Below are 26,382 nucleotides of genomic sequence, written 5' to 3' on the forward strand. Positions count from 1 at the left end.
TTTGGATTCAGTCTTGTGTCAGGTGACCTTTGGTCTGATAATGTCCCCATAATCTCCAAAGTCCTCTCATGCATTTGCTTTTTATATTTCTTCTGTTAGAAACATTTCAATTTGGCCATAAGAAGGCTACGACGGGTAATCATGTTTAGAACCGCTTGTGCCTTTTCTGCCCATATGATGAAAATGAATCTATGGCCATGACTTAAATAGCCTACTTGCCCTGCGTCAAGGAAGGCATTGAAATAGCCATATTGTTTCAGTGACCCAATAGGCTAATACTACAACTACTACTCTCTGAAAACCATTTTAAGCCAACTGAGCCCATTACTTAAAATGACTTTGAGGATGTAGTCTGCCTCTAAGCAGTAGATGACAGCGAGAAGATTGTCTGAGAATGACTAGCCTGATGACTTACCCTGGGTTTGCTTGTCACGTAGGTAATGGTTCTTCCCCCTTTATCCTGTTAACAAATAGAGACATAAAATGACCAAATCTGTGTGACTGACACATAACAGCCATTGATTCTCACTTTTGGCATTTTAAGCAATAAGACAAGAGTCAGAGCTGATTAGATCTCAGAAGCAAATAATCAAATCAAATGTATTTATATAGCCCTTCGTACATCAGCTGATATCGCTGATATAAACCTGCTAACATAAATAGTCAAGTTCTCCGGTGTAGCACATTACCAGTGCTGTAGGTCACATTGCAATGTACCAGACAGTGACATGAAAATACTACATTATTTGTATGCAATCAATTTCTGTAAATGGCAATAGTTCAAACATGACTTACGTTGCATATTGTATGCATAATGAAAATGTAATGTGAGGTTATGACCACTGGTCTGACCAAACTCCATCTCATAAAATGAGTCATTACTACAAACGAACTTGTAGAGAACCAGTTATCATCCATTAGAAATTCTTTAGACACATAACATCTGCAGTAGACAGCTAAATTCTTATGTATGAAAACGATAGATTTGAAAATAGGGAACGTTGGATATGGACACAGCGTACTGTAGGCGTGTGACTCACCGGTGTACTACAGAGAGAGTCATCGAAGTCACTTATGAAGACACCAGTCAGAATAATTTGTTTTGTGTTGTCGTGGTATCTAACAATAATAATTACTATACATTGACAACTTAAATAGTTGCTCTGAAGAACACGTAGCACACAAGCCTCAAACACTTTTTTAACTGCCACTGTTCCAACTCACTCGTATGTGGCCCGAGAACAGACGTTCGAGAAAAGTAGACCTCACCCCTCATTTAGCTAGTTAACGAACGTTACTAGCTATTCTAGTAATTCATGCAAGGGTTGTACAAATTTGAAATATTCAACAGATACTTAAGAATATCGTCTCGATTCAACATTTAGAAATTAATTGTGAAACGATTAACCAGCCTATTTATTTCGCCATTTTTGTTCTAACGTTAGGCGAGCGGAAATAAAGATATGCTTTGCTTGTTTATTTTAAGTGCATTGAGCATCAAATCCAATATATTACCAGATTTGGTAGCTAACAGTAGCTGCTCTGTGAAACAGCAAGTGCTGTAGTGTGTGAGGCTAACTTGGCTGTTTAGAACCAGGCTCGGTGGTACTAGTAACGTTAGCTTGTTGATAAGCACACTGACAGGCTATTTCAGTCTTCTGTTAGCTAAATGCAAACATTATCAAAAGAAGAACCATGCGTGTTTGGAAAGTATTCGCTAGCAGTTGTATTTATTGTTGGGTAAGAATGGTTCCATTTAGCAAACAGATAGCTAGTTTTCTGGAAAGCAGTTTAATGACGCATGTTGTTTGTGACCCTCTTTGCTAAGCCAGCTGACAGATCCATAAACAAGCCAAATGTGCGCCGCTATCTAGCATTGGATATCACATTTGATAGCTAGATAAACCAGCTGGCAAATAATTCTACTTCAACCCTACTTACCTGTGTGATGTCTTAACTTTAAATGCGACTACCTATGTGTTTAGCCAACACAGTGTGTTATCAGTATTTGCTAAGTGTATGTTTGGTGGCTTATTATTTCAATTATTTTCTTCACCAGCTCACTTTTAGACTTGTACTTCTATCTTGCAAAATGGCGGTCTTTCCTGCATTTACCATCAAACTCTCGGAAACAGGGGATTGGGGGTGTGACCGTCGATTATGTTTTTTTAATTGAAGTGAATGTTGGACCAAACAACGTTAGCAAAATATTTGTTGCAAGCTTTTTCTAAATGTGCGTTATATTTAACAACTTTCCTTGCGTTTCCGAGTCGCCTTTAGACCCATTGTGCCATTTAGAATAACAAGTGTCCCCTGCGTCACAAACTTGGTACGTTCTAGATTCTTTCTCATGGGAGGATGTTATGTAGTCATTCTGTTATTTAATAGCTCAATGGTCAGCTGCAAAGTTATTGTGTTGCCATTCAATTTATGTTGATCAATGTGTTTTGATGTAAATTGCCTCTTCTCCAGGTGCAACATGTTGAGCAGCATTTGAAACTAATTCTGAGAAGTCGGTTGTACAACGCTGTCTGCATCTGAAGCAATTACACAGATGTTCATGTTTCTCAGCAGGTTTTGACAGCTGGCTGATCCTGCCCCAGTATATGCTTTTAAAGATGTTGATGATGAGTATGCCATGTCTCCTCTCCAAGGCTCAGGAAGCTCCGATTCAAACTAGACAGCTCTGCAAGCGTTATAAAGTCAAAATACGTTCGTTACTCACAAAATAAAAATGTACACGCAATCGAAAGAATGCCTATTCACTCACATCCCAAGGATCCCGGATAGCACTAACTTTAATGCTATGCACAAGTCGGAAGTCTACGACAGCTCAATACATTGAAGGTGCCGAAAAGTGTTTTTTTGCTGTTGCTTGTAAAATATTTGTGTATCCTTTTTTGGAAGTACAAAAAGTACTACGGGAGTAAATTAAGTTAGTTGCTCAGCGAAACCCCTACATTGGTTAAATACCGAACGTATTTTTACATAACTGTGTGTCTAATGAGAGTTTGAATAGGAGCTTCGTGTTAGAGACGAGACACTTGTCGCTGACATCTCTAAAGCACAGATACTGGGTAATTAGCCTGTTAATTACACAGATACTGGGTAATTGGCCTGTTAGGTTGAATAGTACATCTGGAACAACACGTTTTCCTACCAGTCATTTAGATGTTGTTGGTTTGGGCCATGCATCTATCTCGGATTTGGAATTTGCTTTAACATTGGTGCTGACTACGCTGTAAATGTAAGTGTGAACATGTCTGGCGCGTTAGCAAGGATACTGTTTTAAATTATTGAACCTTTAACTAGGCAAGTAAGTTAAGAACATTCTTATTTACAATGACGGCCTAACCCGGACGACGCTGGGCCAATTGTGCGCTGCCCAATGGGACACCCAATAACGGCCAGATGTGATACAGCCTGGATTCGAACTGTAGTAAAGCCTCTTGCACTGAGATGCAGTGCCTTAGACCGCTGTGCCACCCTGTAGACCCTGCCTTTCAAATCAATGACTAAGGAGGTAGCTAGCTGATACATTTTGGTTATGTGAACTCCAGTCCAGTCTACTACTTTTAGCTGGCATGCACGCGCTACTGATTTTGTAATGGAGAAAAAGAAATTGACATCAACATTATTTTCTACTTCCAGCTGGTGCAGATGTAACGGTGTATTTAAATTGTTCAATTCCCGCATAAAATGGGTATTATTCCACCTGGTGGATTACTGGGTTAACAATGTCTAATACACTCTGTAATAAAGGTATGGGATTCTGGGTGTTCCATAGCTCTATGGAGAGTTGCTGTGGGTGAGTTGAAAGGTCCCGCGATAGAAATGACATCGTTACATCATAAAATCTACCTTTTACATCAGCAATGTATGTTATTAGTAACAAATGTTGTTGGTGTGGCGTAAAATAAGCCACTCTTTATGTTATTTGCCGAATCTTAGTTTGCCTTGTGGGTTTTTTGCTAACAGTTAGCTAAAGTTCCCTCTGAAGTTGGTAGCTAACTTGAAAATGCATATTCTTTAGGAGTCTATTTGTATCCCGTCGGCTACTCATGCAGCCATACTGCGTGTGTCCCATGAGTGCAGGTAATTTATGACAAATGATTAAAGAATGTTTTATAAATGTATGAGCACCAGCTAGCAGCGTTTATAGATGTACTATTGTGAAATGGTTGTTCCACTGGATATCATAAGGTGAATGCACCAATTTGTAAGTCGCTCTGGATAAGAGCGTCTGCTAAATGACGTAAATGTAAAATGTAAATGTTTTGGCCTGGTTTTGTTAGCTTAGGAAAATATGGTACATTCTAGGTGTATTGTATTTCTTCGCCACAAGAGTGTGACGTTGAGTGATTTTTCGGGTTCATTTGATATATGTTGAATTGTGTGTGATCGTTTGTTCTGATGTGAATATGAGATTACACATGGAAACAATATATTTTTATTATAGTGAATTGGGAATTAGGGATTATTGAATCCACTATATGATAATGACTTTGATAGACATTTCCATTGTTATTTTGTTGGTATATTGTACAGCAGATCTATGGAGAATTGCTGTGGGAGTGCTATTTATATCCAGATGACTACTCATCATTCATCCATACTGTGTGTGTGTTGCATGATTGCAGCTTGGAGATAAATGGGGTGCCCAGTATAGAGAACCTGCACAGAGGAGTGGACAGAGGAGTGGAGTTCGCACTCAGTCACCGGGAAAAGGGCTCCGGTGTCAATGTCCACTGTAAGGCTGGACGCTGTCGCAGTGCTACACAAGCTGCTGCATACATCATACGGGTGAGTCAGTGGCTTTGGCCAGCAAACGACAGGCTTTGCTTTCCATAGATTGCCACTGCTGGCTATCCTGATCATCACTAGTACTGAATTAGTTATCTACCGAACTTGTACATCAGTTTGTTGGTCTGTTTACAGATTCACTGCTAGGGTCCAGAGGAAGCATGTCAGATGTTGGCCTCTATCCGACCACATGTAATAATTTCTTCTACACAGCTGGAGATGCTTCGGCAGGTACCATCAGCAAGTCTGTGGCGGGGGGGTTCCATTTAAGATTGTTGAGAGGCTGCCAGCATACTTTATTGCACTCCTACAGAAACTGTAAAATGAGCTTTGTCAAAACAAACCATATTCTTCTTGAAGAGTTTTTTTGACCTTGAGCTTATTCTTTATTACATTGTTTTGTTACTCAACTGGATCAAGGGCATTGTATAATTCAAATGTTTTATCACAGCTCATCAGAACATGGGGTATAATAAAATGCAATCCCCATCAAAGTACTGACAGCTGGGTGAGGGGGTGGGGTGTGTGTATTTAAAAACATGTTTCTACGTAACATTTTTTCCTCCTTAATAGGGAATTTGATTACAATTTCTATGTTAAGCAAATTTTTGTATGTTACAAATTTCACTGATTGTGTGTGTTTATGTATATATTGGTGATACGGGAATAATATGTTCAAAGGTAAATGATTAAAGAATCCAACCCTGTCACGTAACTAATTAGTAGTTATGTAGCATGTATAATGAATAATTAAAGTTCTAATCGAAAGGCCCATAAGGTCTAGTAGAGGCCCGGGACAAAAATGAAATGTGTGTGTATTAGTGTGCCTAAGAAAATAGTAGACAGTGTTTGACCCGACCTAGTGAGGAACTTTGAGTAACTTAGAGAAGAAAGGGAGTGACCCTCAAGGTCTCTCTAATCTCGGGGGAAAGGAACAGACAGCACTGGCTAGTGGTTAACAGTGGTGAGAACTCCAGGGAGGGATACAACTCACCTACTGTTTGTGTGGAGGTATGTGCGTAAGTGGAGAGTTAGCATAAAATGAATGTCTTTGTTATTTGGACCTCAGAACGTTCTCTGAATAAACTGTATGAACATTTTGCAGAAAGCTGAGTCCTTGCCTAATTATTCTTAACCCAGTGTCTTACAAACCTTGGGGATTAGTCAAGGCTTATTGATTGTTAATTATTATCATTGGGATAGAACATTCCACTGACAATTGGAAAATAATATGACTTATTATAAAAGGATAGCTATTGATACTTCATCCATGGAAACATAACCGGAGTGAACATGTAGCCTAATTGTCTGGAAAGCCTTTGTTGAAATGAGCATTTGAATCAGGAAAGTTCTCTCACGATATTCAACCAGAATGTTGAATGAAATGATATGTTAACGTACTTAAGCAGTTATTTGTGCAGTTGGTCCTTTTGGCGGTAGGAATGTGAGACAATATCCACAGGAAAGTATATCATTATGCTGAACAAAAATATAAACACAACATGTAAAGTGTTGGTTCCATTTTTCATGAGCTGAAATAAAAGATCACAAATGTTCCATATGCACAAAAAGCTTTTTTATCAAATTGTGTGCACACATTTGTTTACCGTAATTTCCAGACTATTAAGCGCACCTGAATATAAGCCGCACCCACTGAATTAAAAAAAATAAAATTATTTTGAACATAAATAAGCCGCACATGTCTATAAGCCGCAGGTGCCCACCGGTACATTGAAACAAATTAACTTTACACAGGCTTTAACGAAACACGGCTTGTAACAAAAATAAATAGGCTTTAATGAAACACGGCTTGTAACAAAAAATACAAAAAATAGCAGTAAGCTTTAGTTGTCTTTTTGCACTGAGTCAATTCCTCACGCTGCTGTTTCCAACGTCTTATCAACTCATTAAGACCAAGCTCCCGTGCAGCAGCTCTATTTCCTTTTCCAACAGCCAGATCAATCACCTTCAACTTGAAAGCTGCATCATATGCATTTCTCCGTGTCTTTGCCATGATGAGGGTGACAAAATGACTACCGTAATCAGAATGATGGGAAGTTTGAGAGAGCTCGATTTAATCTAAACAGTAAACAAAAAAGTTGTTTGACCTTAACCCGTTCAGCAATTTCATTGGTCTAATGAAAGCTTCATGCCGCAAAAAAACTGAGCACGTCACAGAATGTGTTTTTTTTTTTTTTTTAGAAAGCGGGTAAAATCCATATATTAGCCGCGTCATTGTTTAAACCGCGAGGTTCAAAGCCTGGGAAAAAAGTTGTGGTTTATAGTCCGGAATTTACGGTACATCCTTGTTAGTGAGCATTTCTCCTTTGTCAAAATAATCCTTCCACCTGACAGGTGTGGCCTATGAAGAAACTGACTAAACAGTGTGTGATCATTACACATTACCTTATGCTGGGGACAAAAGGCCACTTTAAATTAAAATGTGCAGTTTTGTCACAACACAATGCCACAGATGTCAAGTTTTGAGGGAGCATGCAATTGGCATGTTGACTGCAGGAATGTCCAACAGAGCTGTGGCAAGAGAAGTTTATGTTAATTTATCTACCATAAGCCACCTCCATTTTAGAGAATTTGGCAGTACCCGCTACTGGCCTTACAACAGCAGACCACGTGTAACCATGCCAGCCCTGGATATCAGTCTCAACATTCCAAAAGGAGTTGAATGTACCAGAACAGAGACCGGCAACCAGGCTAGTATACATTTTGGATACAAACTAGTATAGCAACAGATAGCCCTTGATGAGATCTATCCAATGTTAAATTACCTGTCTGAAATGTGCATTAAAAGTAAATGGTAAAACAAAGACCATCAACCGTTGATTCTACTGCATGTCTGTAATGGTGGTGACGCAAAAACTTTTAACAAAGATTTATATAACTAAACCAAGATAGACCACAGCCTGTCGTTTACAACGTTGAACAAATGAGTCATAGTGGGCAGAAAAAGCAATGATGGCAGAGCCAACCACGACCAAGCGAGATCCTATCGGCGTGTACTAGCACTCATCTGCATATTTCCGTCAGGGAACGCCTACTCTAAAGTGCAAATGTGCAACAAAAAAAAAAACAGAAGAAAATTGAATACGTCATTGAAAAAACATGGCGGCATCGTTAGTGCGTTTTGTTCGCGGAGGTTTTAGCAGGACTTTGAATCGTAAGTACATTTCGAGTGTTAACTGTGCACTAACATGCTGTCTTAATGTTTAGTTAATGTGCGTGATAACGTACTTATATTGTTGTTAAGATCGCGCTATCTGTAGTCGGCCGATTCTCATTTGACCTTCCATCAAATTGGCTAGCAAGTCAGTGGTTATGTTCCAGGTCGGGATTTTAGTTGTCACACTGCGCATCTAGAAGCTTGCTAAACGCAAGTCAGATTTTGATTATCTGCGCAGGACGACTGAAACAGACGACGTCTGGAACGCACATTGTAATGTCAGTTATAAACTGACACTAACAGGCATGTATGCCTTGAATACACTATATATACAAAGGTATGTGGACACCCCTTCAAATTTGTGGATTCGGGAATTTCGGCCACACTCTTTGCTGACAGGTGTATAAAATCGAGCACACCGCCATGCAATCTCCATAGACAAACATTGGCAGTAGAATGGCCATACTGAAGAGCTCAGTGACTTTCAACGTGGCACCGTTGTCAGTTCGTCAAATGTCTGCCCTGCTAGAGCCACCCTGGTCAGCACTTACAGTTGTTATTGTGTAGTGGAAACGTCTAGGAGCAACAACGGCTCAGCCGGGAAGTGACAGGCTCACAGAGCTAGACCACTGAGTGCTTTAGTGCGTAAAAATCATCTGTCCTCGGTTGCAACACTCACTACCGAATTCCAAACTGCCACTGGAGGCAATGTCAGCACAATAACTGTTCGTCGGGAGCTTCATGAAATGGGTTTTCCATGGTCGAGCAGCCACACACAAGCCTAACATCACAATGTGCAATGCCAAGCGTTGGCTGAAGTAGTGTAAAGCTCACTGCCATTGGACTCTGGAGCAGTGGAAACACATTCTCTGGAGTGATGAATCACGCTTTACCATCTGGCAGTCCAACAGACGAATCTGGGTTTGGCGGTGCAAGGAGAACACTACCTCCCCGAATGCATAGTGCCAACTGTAAAGTTCGGTGGAGGAGGAACAATGGTCTGGGGCTGTTCTTCTTGGTTTGGGCTAGGACCCTTGGATACAGTGAAGGGAAATCTTAACGCTACAGCATACAATGACATTCTTGATGACTCGGTGCTTCCAACTTTGTGGCAACAGTTTGGGGAAGCCCTTTCCTATTTCAGGATGACAATGCCCCTGTGCACAAAGTGAGGTCTATACAGAAATGGTTTGTCGAGATGGGTGTGGAAGAACTTAACTGGCCTGCACAGAGCCCTGACCTCAACCCCATTGAACACCTTTGGGATGAATTGGAACGCCAACTGCGAGCCATGCCTAATCGCCCGACCTCACTAATGCTGTTGTGGCTGAATGGAAGCAAATCCCCGCAGCAAATGTTCCAACATCTAGTATAAAGCCTTCCCAGAAGAGTGGAGGCTGTTATAGCAGCAAATGGGGGAGGGACCAACTCCATATTAATGCCCATGATTTTTGAATGAGGTGTTCGACGAGCAGGTGTCCACATACTTTTGGTCATGTAGTGTATCTATTAGCTAGCTATATCCTTGTTATGACAATGTTATGTAGCCATAACCGAGTCAAGTAACGTGAAAGTGTTAGTCACTTAGCCGCTAGTTAGCGAGCAGTCAACTAGCTCAGAGGAGAGGACCATGCTGGTAATCCAACCTGTTTTAACATTAGCTAGCCATTGTGGATGTAATGTTATTTTATGTAATATGTTACAGTTGCCAATCAAAGCCCATGTCTCGTGCAAGCGAGATCCGAGACTACTGAAACAAAACGTGAGTATACCAGTGTCTAATAGAATTCACCCAGGCCGTGGCATTTGTCTTTATGGTGTACATTGCAGATAATCATCATCAGTATGTTGAACCCGCAAAGTCCTAGTCCATCCCCAATGTAGTATAATTATCTAACCGTTTTAGTTTTCAATTCCGTCAGTGATCTTTGCGACACTGAATACAATAGATGATTGAGTGCAACAATAACTGTATCGCCTCTTCCTTTATTTGAATCTATTTCATGCGCCCATCTCTATGTAGCCACTGTCAGACCCAAGGATGCGGTCACCCATAACCAACTTGCAGCTTTTGGAGAATATGTGGCTGAAATGCTTCCTAAATATGTGCAGCAAGTCCAGGTAAGATAATGTAATTGCAACAACTGTAATGAATACAGTCAGCTTTAACACGAAGACATCCACACAATCATACAATGTTGAGCAACCATTTAGGGAAACTATACTGTAAATCCTAAATGCGTATGGTGCAGCTAAAACATGGGGAACATACACATAAGGTTACAAAGGAGCCCACACTTGGGAATTAAGCTGGCAACCAGAAGGTTGCTGGTATCGCATCCTAGATGCCATTGTGCCCTTGAGCAAGGCACTTAACCCCCCACAACAACAGGTCCCCAGGCACCCAGTGTGGCAGTCCCCTGCACCTCTCCAAAACCTGTTTGTATGTGTATATTTTGGAGGGGTTGGGTTAAAAGCGGTTAATTTCGGTTGGACCTTGTGTACAATTGACCACTAAAGTTAGCTTAATCTTAATTTACCTTCTTAGAAAGCTTGATGTTTTGTATAGCTAATTGAATGTAATTTTGAAGCCATATGAACTTCACAAGGATGCATGTTATATCTTCAGGTGACGTGTTACAATGAGTTGGAGGTGATGATCCATCCTGACGGGGTCGTCCCTGTGTTGACCTTTCTGAGAGACCACAGCAACGCTCAGTTCCGAAACATGATTGACCTTACTGCAGTGGACATTCCCACCCGCCAGAATCGCTTTGAGGTACCATTCCGTCCATACCCCCAGCCCCATAAGTAAGAATTTTAACCAGATTGTTTTGACGAACCCTGATCTATTCAGTTTTTTTTTAATGCGTAAGTCTGTTTTCTTTGATGGTGAATAGATTGTGTACAACCTGCTCTCCCTGCGCTACAACTCCCGGATCCGTTTGAAGACCTACACCGACGAGCTCACCCCAGTAGACTCCTCTGTGTCTGTCCACAATGCAGCCAACTGGTACGAGAGGGAGGTAAGTCTGACAGTTACATCGTAAGAATGCTTTGCTTGAAGGGTTCAAAGATTGTAATGTACCATTTTTTGTGTTGGCAGCTCAAGATTTATATTTTGCCTGCCAAAGGCAAATGCTCATGAAAGGATAGGTTTGTAAAACTAGCAGTAATTTACCAAAGTTACTGGAATCTTTGGTAATTAACAGGTAATCTATGGCAATCTATTGTAACTTTGGTCAGTTATACTCTAATAAAAAAAAAAAAATTCTTCATATAGTATACATTTTTTTATCTGTTCATATTCTCCATGAGTTTTTAGTGGAGGTCATATTGTTCAAGAGAAAATATCTAATTATTGAAAAAGAGCATCTAATCAACAATGCCATTATTTCAATTAACTCTGCAACTGTTTCAACAATTGACATTTTTCACAACTGCCAGCAGTTTGGCGTCAATATATTGATAACAAATACATATTGACATAGTAAAATAAGTGTGGGGGGGAAAATATAATGGATATTTCATACTGAAACCCATATATTAAACAACAATGATATTCACTAAGTTGATGGCCACACAGAGTATAAGGCCACACAGAGGGCCAGATATAACTACAGACACCTGGATAATCTGAAGTACCCAAAAAGGCCACTAGATGTCATAAAAACAACATGAATGTTACCAAAATTCTGGTAGTTTACTGGGAAACTATATACCCTCCCTTTCCAACACTATGAAAGGATGTTTTGTGCTTGTCATTAGGTGTGGGACATGTATGGAGTTTTCTTCGCCAACCACCCTGACCTGAGACGTATTCTGACAGATTATGGGTTTGAGGGGCATCCATTTAGGAAGGACTTCCCACTGTCTGGATTTGTGGAGGTAAGGTCAGACGTGAATGCCGAGAAATGTCCCATGTAGTTTACATACATTAAAGGCCGAATTATAACCTAATCCTATCCTAAGATCTGTACATGTGACTTCACATTACTGAAATATTGTATCTACCACAGGAGGTTGGTGGCACCTTAATTGGGGTGGACGGGCTCGTGGTAATGGCTGAATGAGTGGAATGGTATCAAATGCATCAAACATATTGTTTCCATGTGTTTGATGCCATTTCCATTTGCTCTGTTCCAGCCATTATTATGAGCTGTCCTCCCATCATCAACCTCCACTGGTATCTACCATATTATTCATTCTGTACATCTGGTACATCTCAGGTGCGTTATGATGACGAGGTGAAGCGTGTGGTGGCAGAGCCTGTGGAGCTCTCACAGGAGTTTCGGAAGTTTGACCTGAACAGCCCATGGGAGGTGTTCCCAGCCCACCGTGAGGCCAAGGCACCTGAACTGCCAGCTGGGGATAAGCCAGCTGACAAGTAACCATCTATCCCAGAGAGAAAATGCCCACACCTATGTATAATGACTGTACTGTTGATGGACCCATGTCCTGCTTGAGCCCACTAAAGTATTTATGTAAATAAAAACAAAAGGTAAACATTTATTTGTTTGTCTTTGATATTTATTCATTAGTTGGATGTGCTGAGTAGAGATTACATTTTGACTGTGTATGTTTAAACTCTAAGAGACAGTAGCACTAGTAGAAACAGACCTTGCCTTACCATAGCAGACCAAAAGAGGGCACTGTGTGCATGTTAAAAAGCAGTTACGTATAGGTTATATTGAATAAAAAAAAAAAAAACGTTTATATTCAAGACCACATAAGATTAAAATATTATTGGATTAAATTGATTTGTATATTTTGAATATTGTTGAGGTTTATTGTCTCATGAGTCAATTAGCATCATGCTGATATAAGCTCTCCCTATGGGCATGTTCAAGTTCACTGACATAGATGTGCCTTCTACCAATAAGAGTACAGAAAAATAAACATGAACTTTATTTATTCTGCTTCACATGTTCCAAAGTATCCATTGTATAAGAAATATTTTTAACATTTCAAGGAGCCAACAAGAAGCAGACTACTAACACATGGGTTGAATGTACCCAGGGCAGAATTTGATGCAGTTTACAATCATTGTAAGGACAAAGATATAAGCACAGGTCACCAGCGTACCACTTACAACAAAGTTATTTACAAAAAAATCAGTTATGGATAGAAATACGATCTCATTACAAAGAAGATCTTCAAAGCTGTTAGACGATTATTCTCCATGACAGCATGCATGAAATTATTAGTCAAAATATTCTCCAAGACTCAATTCCCAATATCATAATGCCTGTTATCTCTCTGGAAATTGATCTCACTGAGCTCTAAGAAATAATACTTTTTGTGGGTTCCTTACTCTCTCAAAAGTTGTCATGCTAGTGGTTTTTAAATATAATTAAAGCTGTTATACAAATTTGGTCCACTCAACTCGAGGACTATTTCCTTTTGCAGTCCATGCACATAATGATTGAAATTAGAACTACAAAGCAAATGCTAAACTACAATTTTCCCATAAAAATTGAAAAATTATACATCCGTTTCATATTTTTAAATTTGCTGTATCGAAAAAGTCATTCCACCCTCAGGGTACAAAAGTTGCCACAATTAGTGACACTTGGACATTAGGGAGTCAAGAGTGTGACGAAGGATGTGCTCCAAAAGTAGGTTGAATAAGGGCAGCACCACAGGAGTGAGTATATGCCTGACACCGCAATCACAGGCAGGTAAGCATTTTTCTTCAAGAATCTTGTTCTGGAGGCAGCTCTGCTGAGTGGTCACTTGCTGGCACAGCCACAAAGTCATAAAAATCTGATTTTAAGCATAACCTTAACTACACTGCTAACCCTAACCTTAAATTAAGATCATAAATAACATTTTGACTGCAGCTAGCGGAAATGGCTAAGTTTTGCCTCCGGGACAAGATTCATGACAAACATCAACCTGCTATTCGCATAGTAGATGACCATTAATTGGGAGACTAACTATTACTGAAATAGTCTCATTATTCAGCAAGTGTCACATTTTGTGTTTATTCCTTTTGATAAGATGCTAATTCAAACTGAAAAGGAACAGTACCCAGAGATGGTGTACATAACCCAATAGGCCCACACAACTCATGATATGACCCAGATGCAGACACAGGAGGCAGATAGTACAGTTCTCATAATATTTATTATACAAGGGGGCAGGTAGAGGTCAGTAATCCAGGGCAGAGTCAATGAGGTACAGAACGGCAGGCAGGGTCAGAGCAGTCAGAACCAGGAAGACTAGAAAACAGCGACTCAAACAGGGAAAACACGCTGGTAAGACTTGACAAGACTAACAGACAAACAGAAAACACTTGTATAAATACACAGGGGATAATGGGGACAAATGGGAGACACCTGGTGGGGGGTGGAGACAAGCACAAAACAGGTGAAACAGCTCAGGGTGTGACATGTGGAGAATCAAAATACAGTATTTGCTGGAGTGTAAAATTAACATTACAATTGGACTATATGCTATTTTTATATGTTGTTTAAATGACCTCTCAAACTGAGACTGTAGTCTGGCACAATCTTAACAGCATTTTTCTCTCTCTTGGGGTGTGTGAATTAAACCGGCACGATTATCATAAGGGATGATATAGGCAATTCAATTTTCTCCACAGCGGTCACCATCTGAGGAAATAAATTAAACCCTGCTAAGTTAGAAATCAAATTATGAGCCTGGTGCCCCGAGGTCCAAAACTAGCATGTTCTCTGTGAGGATGTGCTCAGACTTCAAGCTACAACCAGGACGAGTATGGTGTCTGTATTCATCCAATGGAGAGCCCTGCACTGTAAGAGGTCATTTATTCTAAATGTTGATCATGCTTTTTGGTTCAAAATGCCATTTTATTTAATTGTGATCAGACACTGGCCTTAACAGAAACTCACTCCGAAAGGAAGGAAAATACAAATTTTGACACAAAACAAGTGTCCCCATTATTTCACCATGCCTTTCAAGACATTGATAAAGGTATGTTAAAAATCCAGATAAGTATTAACTGAGACATCATATCCTGAAAATATCAGAAATGCTAGCACGTAGTAACATCTTCATTAATGCAAGACTGCAAGTTGGAGTTTGACAAAGTAAACCCATTGAAAGAATTAGCTGGACATAGAATAATTGAGTGTAGTAGGTCCACAGCCAACTGTGTTCTTCAACACTGTCCCTTATGGCTTCCGGCTCTGCTGTTACTGCTGATTGGTGGCTGGTTTTTGTATTTCTGGATAGACCAGGAAGCCAGTGAAGGTTATATACTTGGCATGGTTGCTGTATGCTCCAAATCCATCGCGCTGGTGGCTATAAAGCCAGACGATATCACCACGGCGCAGAGACAGCATCAGACTTTGGCTCTGCAGAGCCTTCTCGGTATCACTGTCATCGTAGATCATGGCCTGCACCTCCAGGTGGTTCTTCATCAGCTTGATTGACAGGGTTTTGTGGGGAAGCTTGCCAGCATTGAAGGAGAAGAAGTAGGCTCCTGGAATACGGCAGGTGAATACACCTTCGGTGACGTTAAAGTCAGCGCCAATGTTGACAAAGTCTGTGTCAAAGGCGATAGGACGGTGCTCTGTGAAGCCCTGGTCCACCCCTATGATGCTCTGAGTGCGGCCAACGGAGAAGGCTGACCTCTGGTCCTCCTCTTTATCCTCTACCTCCTCTCTCTTCTCTACGTTGTCTCTTTCTTCCAGCCCATCCTGGTCTGTTAGGGTGTGGTCATTGGCATTCGCCTCGTTTCCATACATGGGAGTTGGGTCCTCGTGCTTGGGGTCTTGGAAGGTGTAGGTGTCAGGGTAGATTAGGTAGCCGTTAAAGGTGGTGTAGTGACCTGTGTTGCTGTAGATGGCATAGCGGGGATCACCGTGAAGGCGGAGCCAGACAGTGTCACCAAAGTCCAGCTGCAGCATGGCGCTTTGGCTCTGCACCTTACGCTCCTCTCCCGCATTCTCATCGTACACAATTGCCTGCACCTCATTCCTGTTCTTCATTAGCATGACTGACAGATCACGACTGGGGAACTTCCCCACTGTGAAGGAGAAGTAGTATGCTCCGGGGATGCGGCAGCGGAACAGGCCTGCCTTTGGATCAAAGTCTCCACCGATGTTAACATACTCCTTGTCAAAGGTCACCACCATCTTTGGTCCACCCTCCATGCTGCTGGTGCGTGCCACTGAAAATGCAGAACGCAGCTCTGCATCCTCGGGCAGGCGAGCGAAGGCCCACGTGCAGGTTACCTGACACATCAGGCCAATCAGGAGACGGCTAGCTGGTATAGTCATCTTTCCTGATGGGAAAAAAGTTTGGCTCAGTTAATTAAACAACAAAGTCAGGTGCTTAATCTCAATATAATACACAACAGATATACCATAGCAGACCAAAAGAGAGCACTGTGTGCATGTTAAAAAGCAGGTCCGTAGCAGTGTGATACCATGGTGCAGGTTATATATGAATTGACTGTATGTCAACAATTGAATAGCTCAAGGCTTTGCCAGCTCAATTGAGAAGTGAAATCAGAAACAAATGAGATTGTTATTAGTGATTCAATACCACCTGGATCCATTGAGGATTGAATCTTCTCTGAGACACTTGCTTTGAAAATATGTTTACCCCAAAACGGAAGCAGCATTAATACGTTCCTAATTAGCATTTCATTTTACCTGGCTAATGGAGGAACAAAAAGAGAGACAATAATATTTGCCCTTCGCTGGCCGAGGTGCCAAACCAACTGGAGAAAACACACCATCTTCACCCAAAGTCATCCGTTTACTCAACACCAGTTGAACGAGATTTGCGTCTTGGCGGTGTGGATTCCATGCGGGTGTTATGTTTGCTATATCGTACTCTAGCAGTTATTGCTACTTGTCCTTCTCGAGTCACGGTCGCAAGATTTCGCCCTCAAAAATAGTCCGAATTCATCTAAGATAAATCAAGAAATCTCTAATTAATTTGGACTTTTGTTTTTTTTCTTCAACTTTCTCACTGTCTATTACCGGAGTGTCCGTCTGGCAGAGTTTCATAGCAAATCATGTTATACAACAGGTCGCGGCAGAGCACAAGATGCTTGCGAATTGGTATGAATTTTGGAATATTGACAAGTAGTTGGGATGTGTGCGCAACGTCTCAATTCTCATTTTGACCAAAACAGTGATCATTGAGTCTGCCACTATCAAACACATTAGCAAGTGGCCACTCGATAAAGGGCTTATCAGCCTATTTGTGTTATTTCAACATAACATTGGTAACGTGTTGTCTTATATAAACAAGTTGGGGCGCACAGTAACGTGGCCAGGTCTGTCTCACTGTCTGTAGGTTCTGCCGTACAATTAGATCGAGCACAATCAGTGCAGCTGTTTCTCCGTGCTTGACAATTCTCCCTAGGCGTTAGCATCCCGTGTTAGTGGGCATGATCGAAATCACCCCTGAAATATCCAATGGAACTAGGAATGCGGTACAAATGCAATCCTCCCGGTTGTTCTGGAGAAGTTCCCAACGCTGTGTAATTAGACGCGGTGGCGAACCACAATATCCATTCATCCAATTACATGCGTTAACCCTTTACTGACTAGAGACGAGTCTGTAGCTCACAGTGATAATTATGGTCAGGCCATGTGAATCAAACCTTTTTCATTATAACAGCTGTTGCAAACCTCAGTTTTGGAAGATACTGACTTTATGATAAAAAATGATATAGTCTTTACACATTGTAGTAAATGTGTACACTGACTAAAATCGATGCAACATAGGCCGTTTTCAACTAGATACATTTTTTTTTGGGGGGGGGGGGGGGGGTTCAGCTGCTCTTTAAGTACTGTGATGCTATCGGTGAACGACAGTTATAGTATTGTATGACAGCAGCCTCAAGGATTTGCTGCAATTCTGCATTTGACTAGCCTGCTGCAAAGAGGTTTCTCATTTCTTCATGGTTGATGCAGTGACATGTTGAAACCTGCTCCATGAGCGCAGCATCCCTGTTTCCATCCAAAGATGATTCAATCGCTAGTGAATAAATGTAAATGGCAAGCTGACTGAGGGCTGAGTCTTGCCCTTACAGTGAATGTGACATTGTCTGTGTAGATATTCATCTTCAATTACATTGGAGACATTTACAATTGTGTTTTTCTATTCAACCAAATATCAACAGAATACATAATCACTTCTATTTTGAATGTTGATCGCTTTGTTTGTAATTATTTAATATTTTGAAATCTATTTTGAGTGTGTGCATGTTTTTTTTAGGGACACTGTGCAATAACCAGGGGGAATGAGAGTCCAAAATAAGTTGTAGTGAGCAGCATTTCCTCACTTTAATGCTGTTGGTGAAAAGCATTCCACCACGCTGAGCCATCTGCTAGAGGTGATAACAAACAAATGCTCAGAAATGAATAAATCCCAATGGTGGCCAAATAGTCTCATCCCTGGAGTGTCGATGGATCCATAAGTGGGCCTAGGTTGTGGAATGTTAATTTAGATAAGTGCAATTGTAGACTCTCAGTTAAGGGATATTACTTAAATGTAAATATTAGCCTATCGTACGTTTGCCATGAAAATAATCAATTTCGGGAAGTATATTCTCGTAGTATACTTAAGTAAAATGTCACATGATATATAACAAATATAATATGTTATATGTACAATATACAGGGCATTTGGAAAGTATTCACCGTTTACCCCTTTACTTTTTCCACATTTTGTTACGTAAAACCTTATTCTAAAATGTATTAAATTATTGTTTTTTCCTCATCAATCTACACACAATACCCCATAATGACAAAGCAAAAACAGGTTTTTAGAAAATTTTGCAAATGTATTAAACATTTAAAAAAACACATATCTTATTTACATAAGTATTCAGACCCTTTGCTATGAGACTCAAAATTGAGCTCAGGTGCATCCTGTTTACATTGATCATCCTTGAGATGTTTCTACAACTTGATTGGAGTCCACCTGTGGTAAATTCAATTGATTGGACATGATTTGGAAAGGCACACACCTGTCATATAAGGTCCCACAGTCGACAGTGCATGTCAGAGCAAAAACCAAGTCATGCGGTTGAAGGAATTGTCCGCAGAGCTCCGAGACAGGATTGTGTTGAGGCACAGATCTGGGGAAGGGTACGAAAACATTTCTGCAGCATTGAAGGTTCCCAAGAACACAGTAACCTCCATCATTCTTAAATGGAAGACATTTGGAACCACCAAGGCTCTTCTAAGAGCTGGCTGCCCATCCTAACTGAGCAATTGGGGGAGAAAGGCCTTGGTCAGTGAAGGTGACCAAGAACCTAATGGTCACTCAGAGAGCTCCAGAGTTCCTCTGTGGAGATAGGATAAACTTCCAGAAGGACAACCATCTCTGCAGCACTCCACCAATCAGGCCTTTATGGTAGAGTGGCCAGACAGAAGCCACTCCTCAGTAAAAGGTACATGACAGCCCGCTTGGAGTTTGCCAAAAGGCACCTAAAGACTCTTAGACCATGAGAAAAAATATTCTCTGACTCAAGATTCTCTGACATTTTCAACCTCTCCCTGTCTGAGTCTGTAATACCAACATGTTTTAAGCAGACCACCATAGTGCCTGTGCCCAAGAACACTAAGGTAACCTGCCTAAATGACTACCGCCCCGTAGCACTCACGTCTGTAGCCATGAAGTGCTTTGAAAAGGCTGGTCATGGCTCACATCAACACCATTGTCCCAGAAACCCTAGACCCACTCCAATTTGCATACCGCCCCAACAGATCCACACATGATGCATCTCTATTGCACTCCACACTGCCCTTTCCCACCTGGACAAAAGGAACACCTATGTGAGAATGCTATTCATTGACTACAACTCAGTGTTCAAAGCTCATCAATAAGTTAAGGACCCTGGGACTAAACACCTCCATCTGCAACTGGATCCAGGTGGTAAGGGTAGGTAACAACACATCTGCCACACTGATCCTCAACACAGGGGCCCCTCAGGGGTGCGTGCTCAGCCCCCTCTGTACTCCCTCTTCACTCATGACTGCATGGCCAGGCACGACTCCAACACCATCATTAAGTTTGCCGATGACACAACAGTAGTAGGCCTGATCACCGACAACGGCGAGACAGCCTATAGGGAGGAGGTCAGAGACCTGGCCGTGTGGTGCCAGGACAACAACCTCTCCCTCAACGTGATCAAGACAAAGGAGATGATTGTGGACTACAGGAAAAAGAGGAATGAGCATACCCCATTCTCATCAACGGAGCTGCAGTGGAGCAGGTTGAGAGCTTCAAGTTCCTTGGTGTCCACATCACCAACAAACTAACATGGTCCAAGCACACCAAGACAGTTGGAAAGAGGGCACGACAAAACCTATTCCCCCTCGGGAGACTGAAAATATTTTTCCTCAGATCCTCAAAAGGTTCTACAGCTGCATCATCGAGAGCATCCTGACTGGTTGCATCACTGCCTGGTATGGCAGCTGCTCGGCCTCCGACCGCAAGGCACAACAGAGGGTAGTGTGAACGGCCCAGTACATCACTGGGGCTAAGCTCCCTGCCATCCAGGACCTCTATCCCAGGCGGTATCAGAGGAAGGCCCTAAAAATTCTCAAAGACTCCAGCCACCCTAATCATAGACTGTTCTCTCTGCTACCGCACGGCAAGCGGTACCAGATCGCCAAGTCTAGGTCCCAAGAGGCTTCTAAACAGCTTCTACCCCCAAGCCATAAGACTCCTGAACACCTAATCAAATGGCTACCCAGACTATTTGCATTGCACCCCCCCTCTCCCCCTCATTACACCACTGCTACTCTCTGTTGTTATCATCTATGCATAGTCACTTTAATAACTCTACCCACATGTACATATTATCTCAACTAACCGGTGCCCCTGCACATTGACTCTGTACCGGTACCCCCCTGTATATAGTCTCGCTATTGTTATTTTACTGCTGCTCTTTAATTACTTGTTACTTTTATTTCTTATCTGTATTTATTTATATATATTTTTAAACTGCATTGTTGGTTAGGGGCTCGTAAGTAAGCATTTCACTGTAAGGTCTACTTCTGTTGTATTCAGGGAATGTGACTAATGCAATTTGATTTGATGAAACCAAGACTGAACACTTTGGCCTGAATGCCAAGCATCACGTCTGGAGGAAGCCTGGCACCATCCCTACGGTGAAGCATGGTGGTGGCAGCATTATGCTGTGGGGATGTTTTTCAGCGGCAGGGACTGGAATACTAGTCAGGATCGAGGGAAAGATGAACGGAGCAAAGTACAGAGAGATCCTTGATGGTCCTGAGCGCTCTGGAGCAGGTTCTCAGACCGGGGGTGAAGGTTCACCTTCCAACAGGACAACGACACTAAGCACACAGCCAAGATAATGCAGGAGTAGCTTGGGGACAACACTTTGTCTGCTGAATCTTGTAAGCAGGAAGACAGGATTACAAAAACCTCGACATTTGGCATTGACCCACAAAAACATGTAATCAAGCACAAACTAATTTGCGCAAGCACATGACCGTGGCAATAGCACTGCTGTCAAAGGTAAACATCAACAGTGTTTATAATTATGCCCTGATGATTAGGTTTTCAATAACCCAGCATAACCACCTCTTAAAAAGAACCTAAAAGTAACAGCCATCCAGGAGTTGTTTATATAGGATTATGTTCATCAGACATCATGTTGCTACAGCATATTTCAGGTTCATGTTATATGATACACAAGGTTTAAATGAAATAGACACACAGAAACACACTGGAATCATATCCATATTCAAACACTGACAAAAATCTATATTTGTTTATTGCGTTCTAATTTTTTGGGGTCTATTTTCAAATATGAGATGTGGCTTCTCTTATTTATTCCTATTTTTATTCTATGCTTCTTATTATATTTCCAAATACAGAATATACTACACAAAGGATAATACTGTATATCCCACTCGTGGAAATCAACAGAGAAAAACACAAGACTTGTGTGAAATGTGTTTTTACACTTTCAAGGAACATCATTGCCACACACCTAAAGGCAATGAGAGGCAATCTCAATGAGCGAGCCACTTAATCTCTCTCATAGGCATAAAGTGGTGAAATAGTCCCATATGATCAGCCTCTTTACATGACCTGCTCAATCCTAATTCCAGCATAATAGCATCCCTCTGTCAGCTATCTGTGGTAATTAATGTAATCATACATGAAAATGAGGTGTACCGCCACTATGCCATAGTTACAACCCTGTAGGCACCAGACATATGGCTGATACCGTAACTTTTGTCATCCTATCATTGATCTATGAACAACAGTTCATTTGCTTAGTTGGCGCATTTATCAATGGAAGATGTCCGTACATTACATGTTATTGTAAATTTAAGCTAAAGTTAAGTGTTGACTGTAGAGTTTCCTCTCAATAAACTCACCACTCTTCTCTGCATTTCCAAAATGTACATTTTTGCTTAGCGTCACCTACTTCTGCTGTCACGCCCTGATCTGTTTCATCTGTTCCTGTTATTGTCTCCACCCCCTCCAGGTGTCTCTTGTTTTCCCCAGTGTATTTATCCCTGTGTTTCCTGTCTCTCTGTGCCAGTTCGTCTCTGTATGTTCGTCAAGTCAACCAGTGTGTTTTTCCCCGTACCCCTTTTTGCTATTCTCTTTTTGATAGTCTTCTCGGTTTTGACCCCTGTCTGACTCTGGACTACTTTCCCACCTGCCTGATCATCCTGCCTGCCCTGACCTTGATTCTGCCTGCCCTTCGGTACCTTTTGGACTCTGAACTGGTTTTGACCCTTTTGCCTGTCCACGACCATTCTCTTGCCTTACCCTATTGGATTAATAAATATTGTAAAACTCCAACCATCTGCCTCCTGTATCTGCATCTGGGTCTCGCCTTGAGCCATGATATCTGCTTTGAATAAGGATGGTTTTTATTATCTTTGCACCACTGACATTGGGGATCAGATGGATATTTTCTTCGAAAGCGCAGGTGACTGACCAATGGTTAAGCCAGTTTAGGTACATCTACCCCTGAGTGTGGATGCATATCAAAGTGCAGACTTCAGTCAGAGGACACTGGTATCTGAGATGATATGACGGGTCCCTGCCGCTTCTGTCCCTCTTATTAGTCACATCCTCGCCAGATGTCATCTTACTGCTCAAGTGGAGCCTTAACACGAGGCATGGATCTGTCACCATCTGGGGTCATTGGCTCAAACGAGAGAAAAGGGGTAGGAGAGAGTGAACCAGCAACAGAGGGAAATGAGAGCAAAGAGCTTTTTAAAATGTCAGGCTTGAGAATCTGTATCTGTGAAACTATTTGATGTTTTGCGCATACCACCATGATTAAAAAACGGAGAGGAAAAGCTTTCCCTGCATTGGCTCTTGATGCACAGTCCCATCATTTATAATGTGACAGCAGTAATGACTCAGGAGTACACAGACACAGTCCATTAACAGCGAAGCACGGTTGGTGTTCGATCTACACCCTACCAACAGGAGCAAGACACCTGGTGAGAATCTCACATATTGATTTTTTGAAGAGAAGAGGCTCACTGAGCAGTTGACTTGACAGCTCCCCAAACAGGTCCATAGTTGGACTGGATTCAAATGGGTCTCAAGATTTAAAGGGCTGAGGAAGACTCGCAGCAAAGAGTATCAAACACAGCCACTGTTTGGGGACTGAAGGGACCTCTTCACAACAACCACTGCCCATGGGACAATGTATGAAACTCAGTGGTGGAAAAAGTACCCAATTGTCATACTTGAGTAAAAGTAAAGATATCTTAATAGAAAATGACTCAAGTAAAAGTCACCCAGTAAAATCCTACTTGAGTAAAAGTCTAAAAGTATTTGGTTTTAAATATACTTAAGTATCAAAAGAATAAATCATTTCACATTCCTTATATTAAGAAAACCAGACAGTGCTATTTTCTTGTTTTTTTTAATTCACGGCTAGCCAGGGGCACACTAACACGCAGACATAATTTACAAACTTTTGGATGTGTTTAGTGAGTCTGCCAGATCAGAGGCAGTAGTGATACCAGGGATTCTTGATAAGTGTGTGAATTAGACCATTTTCCTGTCCTGCTAAGCATTCAAAATGTAACGAGTACTTTTGGGTGTCCGGGAAAATGTATGGAGTAAAAAGTAAATTTATTTTCTTTTGGAATGTAGTGAAGCAAAAGTTGTCAGAAATATAAATACTCAAAAAAACGACTTAAGTAGTACTTTAAAGTATTTTTACTTAAGTGCTTTACACCTTGATGAAACTGCCAGGTCCACTTCTCTCTTTCCTTGATGAACATGGTATGGGTACTCATTATACATGATACTCCCATCAGCATTATCATCAAATCAAATTTTATTGGTCGCGTACACAGTTTAGCCGGTGTTCTTTTGTGCGCAGCGAAAGGCTTATGTTCCTCGTTCCTATCAATCAATGCAGTAAATTATGCACAATTATCCTTCCAAATCCCTCTATCCTACAATATCATAAACCTCTGCAGTAGGGCAAGATTAGTTGCGCTGGAACATTTTAAAATTAGGAAGATTTAATATTAGCAACAAAAAATGAAATACCATAATGACATTGATATTACCTCTGTGTGAAATATGAAACACTTTGATGTTTAACAGTCTTGTTTAGTATTGTAAACTTTTGTGGTTAAAACCAGAGATCTAGATACTTAGCTACATGCGTAGTGACAACTCTGACGAATGTGTGTATGACTGAGCCTGTAATCCTCCCACTCACATTTTGAAGAAAAAAAAATGAAAACATCAACTCCCTCTGACTAGGACACCTGCCTGACCGAGTTTGCGTTTGTCTCTTTGTTTCTTTCTGCTTTTATGTACCAATTGGAATTGGTTAAGATTATAGCCCCCTCTGTGTTTTATCATCTCCTTTCTTCTCTATACCTCCCACTGCTGTTGACAGATCAACCTGAATCTGGGATTGGGTGGGAGATGATAGGTGCTCTTTCTTTGTTAGCATTCTCCATGTGCTGTAGATGAATATTCTATATACCATGCCCACGCATCCTCCTGCGAGATGTTATTACCTTCTTCTGGTCCATGCATTGGAAACACTCAAATATGAACAAAGGAAGAGAAATTGAGAATACAGCAGGGGATGTACATAGGCAGAGAGCATTGTTGCTGGAGTCACCTAATAAACCACAATCTCAAGGCTACAGCAATCCTCTCACCTCCCTGAGATGAAGAGGGGTACATGATAGATAAAATGATACATTCCTATTTACTCAGCAGTGTTTGGCACCCCGTCCAGATTCCGTATTGATGTTGCTGTAGATCGGTGCAGACAAATAACGCATGTTGCTTAGACGCAACAAGATTCTAAAATGCACAACATCTACTGCATGCAAGAGAAGAAAAAAAAAAGTAACCCCCTCTATACTGCAGTAATCCTTCATTCAAGGTGTCCTTACCTCTGTGTAGTAGACTGTGCTGTAGGAGAGAAATGCTCAAAGTTCTCCAAAAGAGCTCTGCACCAGGAAGCGTTCGCTGTCCTTGTGTGTATCAACCTGCTGCTGCTGTCTGGGAGGCTGTGTAAGCAGCACACCCACATATATATACACACTCACTGGAGAATATGAGAGTGATAAAGGGGCTCCTCATCTGATCAGGGAGACTCTGGAAGTGCAGAGCGCTCCTCTACTAAGGCATTTTCGGAAGTGGGGTGACACAAGGGGGGGGGATTGGAAAAGGTGGGGGGGGGATTTTTGATGTGATATCTTGGCATGATCTTCCATGTATCTCAAACAGATTGTGTTTCCAGAATGAGCCTATATTTTCTAATTGGATGTTTGTGAATGTTTGTTTGCGTGTGTGCATAATGGTTGTGTGTGTGTGTGTGTGCGTGCGTGGGTGTTCACATGAAAGGGGAGGAGAGAGCCTGTCAGGGTTTAATCACTGAAGGGCTTTGTTATATTGCAACAATGTTGCCAATTTCACACTCATCCACATTGTTATAGTCATTATCCTCATTCTCACTGGGGAAGAGGGTGGAAGGAGGATAGCATGTAATGCCCTCAATTTGAAACGTATCTGACAATACTTATTTTATATTCTCATTCAAATGTCACATTCTGTTCCTACTGCACATATTTAAATGAGCAATCCTTCAATGTGTAACTTTCCCAGGATTTGGCACACAGTGTTCCAGCAGCAGGTGCTGCTAACTCAGCACCATGTAGACCTCCATTCTGTTCATGTTTGCAGCAAATGACCCATTTTGGCTCAGAACAAACAAGGGGAGAGATGATGCCACCAAAGTTGTCGTTCTCTCACTCTTTGTGATCAGTAGCCCTCCATTCTTCCTCCACTTTCCTGGGTAATCAATAAGACCGGAGTCAATGTAAATGCTGCATGCCTGGTAATGGATGGCACATAGAGGTTCAGGTTGACGTTCGATGGGTGTTTAATGGTCTCTA

General features: G+C 41.4%; 3 protein-coding genes and 1 long non-coding RNA gene across 29 annotated transcripts in view; 2 read left to right on the forward strand and 2 right to left on the reverse strand.

The window, feature by feature from the left end:
• The window catches only part of LOC106561939 (CUGBP Elav-like family member 1), a 56,308-nt gene extending 54,199 nt beyond the window's left edge, over nucleotides 1-2,109 (reverse strand). For all 25 annotated transcript variants that reach the window (XM_082957729.1, XM_014126384.3, XM_082957723.1 and 22 more), the window contains exons 1-2: nucleotides 1,942-2,109; nucleotides 416-460 (exon numbers count right to left, since the gene is read on the reverse strand). The gene's annotated coding sequence lies outside the window, so the exon portion shown is untranslated. The remainder of the gene's footprint in view (nucleotides 1-415; nucleotides 461-1,941) is intronic.
• An 86-nt stretch (nucleotides 2,110-2,195) lies between these two features.
• Nucleotides 2,196-5,905, forward strand: LOC106561940 (uncharacterized). Of its 2 annotated transcripts, none has more exons than XR_001318942.3 (3): nucleotides 2,196-3,247; nucleotides 4,641-4,803; nucleotides 4,939-5,905. It is a non-coding gene; the product is annotated as an uncharacterized LOC106561940 (long non-coding RNA). The 2 variants fall into 2 exon arrangements; XR_014379339.1 differs by lacking the exon at nucleotides 2,196-3,247 and adding an exon at nucleotides 3,257-4,095.
• A 1,927-nt stretch (nucleotides 5,906-7,832) lies between these two features.
• Nucleotides 7,833-12,493, forward strand: LOC106561942 (NADH dehydrogenase [ubiquinone] iron-sulfur protein 3, mitochondrial). The gene is made up of 7 exons (XM_014126399.3): nucleotides 7,833-7,978; nucleotides 9,687-9,743; nucleotides 10,005-10,102; nucleotides 10,611-10,760; nucleotides 10,882-11,007; nucleotides 11,750-11,869; nucleotides 12,211-12,493. Exons 1-7 carry the CDS (start codon nucleotides 7,924-7,926, stop codon nucleotides 12,370-12,372), a joined length of 768 nt encoding a protein of 255 aa, XP_013981874.3. The 5' UTR covers nucleotides 7,833-7,923; the 3' UTR covers nucleotides 12,373-12,493.
• Nucleotides 12,494-14,496: 2,003 nt separating this feature from the next.
• LOC106561941 (complement C1q tumor necrosis factor-related protein 4) lies at nucleotides 14,497-25,492 on the reverse strand. The gene is made up of 2 exons (XM_014126398.3): nucleotides 25,378-25,492; nucleotides 14,497-16,253 (listed from the first exon to the last, which is right to left on the reverse strand). The coding sequence occupies exon 2, from the start codon at nucleotides 16,246-16,248 to the stop codon at nucleotides 15,160-15,162; it is 1,089 nt and encodes a 362-aa protein (XP_013981873.1). The 5' UTR covers nucleotides 16,249-16,253; nucleotides 25,378-25,492; the 3' UTR covers nucleotides 14,497-15,159.
• Nucleotides 25,493-26,382: the final 890 nt, after the last annotated feature.

This window comes from Salmo salar, chromosome 11 (assembly GCF_965601325.2).
Source record: "Salmo salar chromosome 11, fSalSal1, whole genome shotgun sequence".
Lineage (NCBI taxonomy): Eukaryota > Metazoa > Chordata > Actinopteri > Salmoniformes > Salmonidae > Salmo > Salmo salar.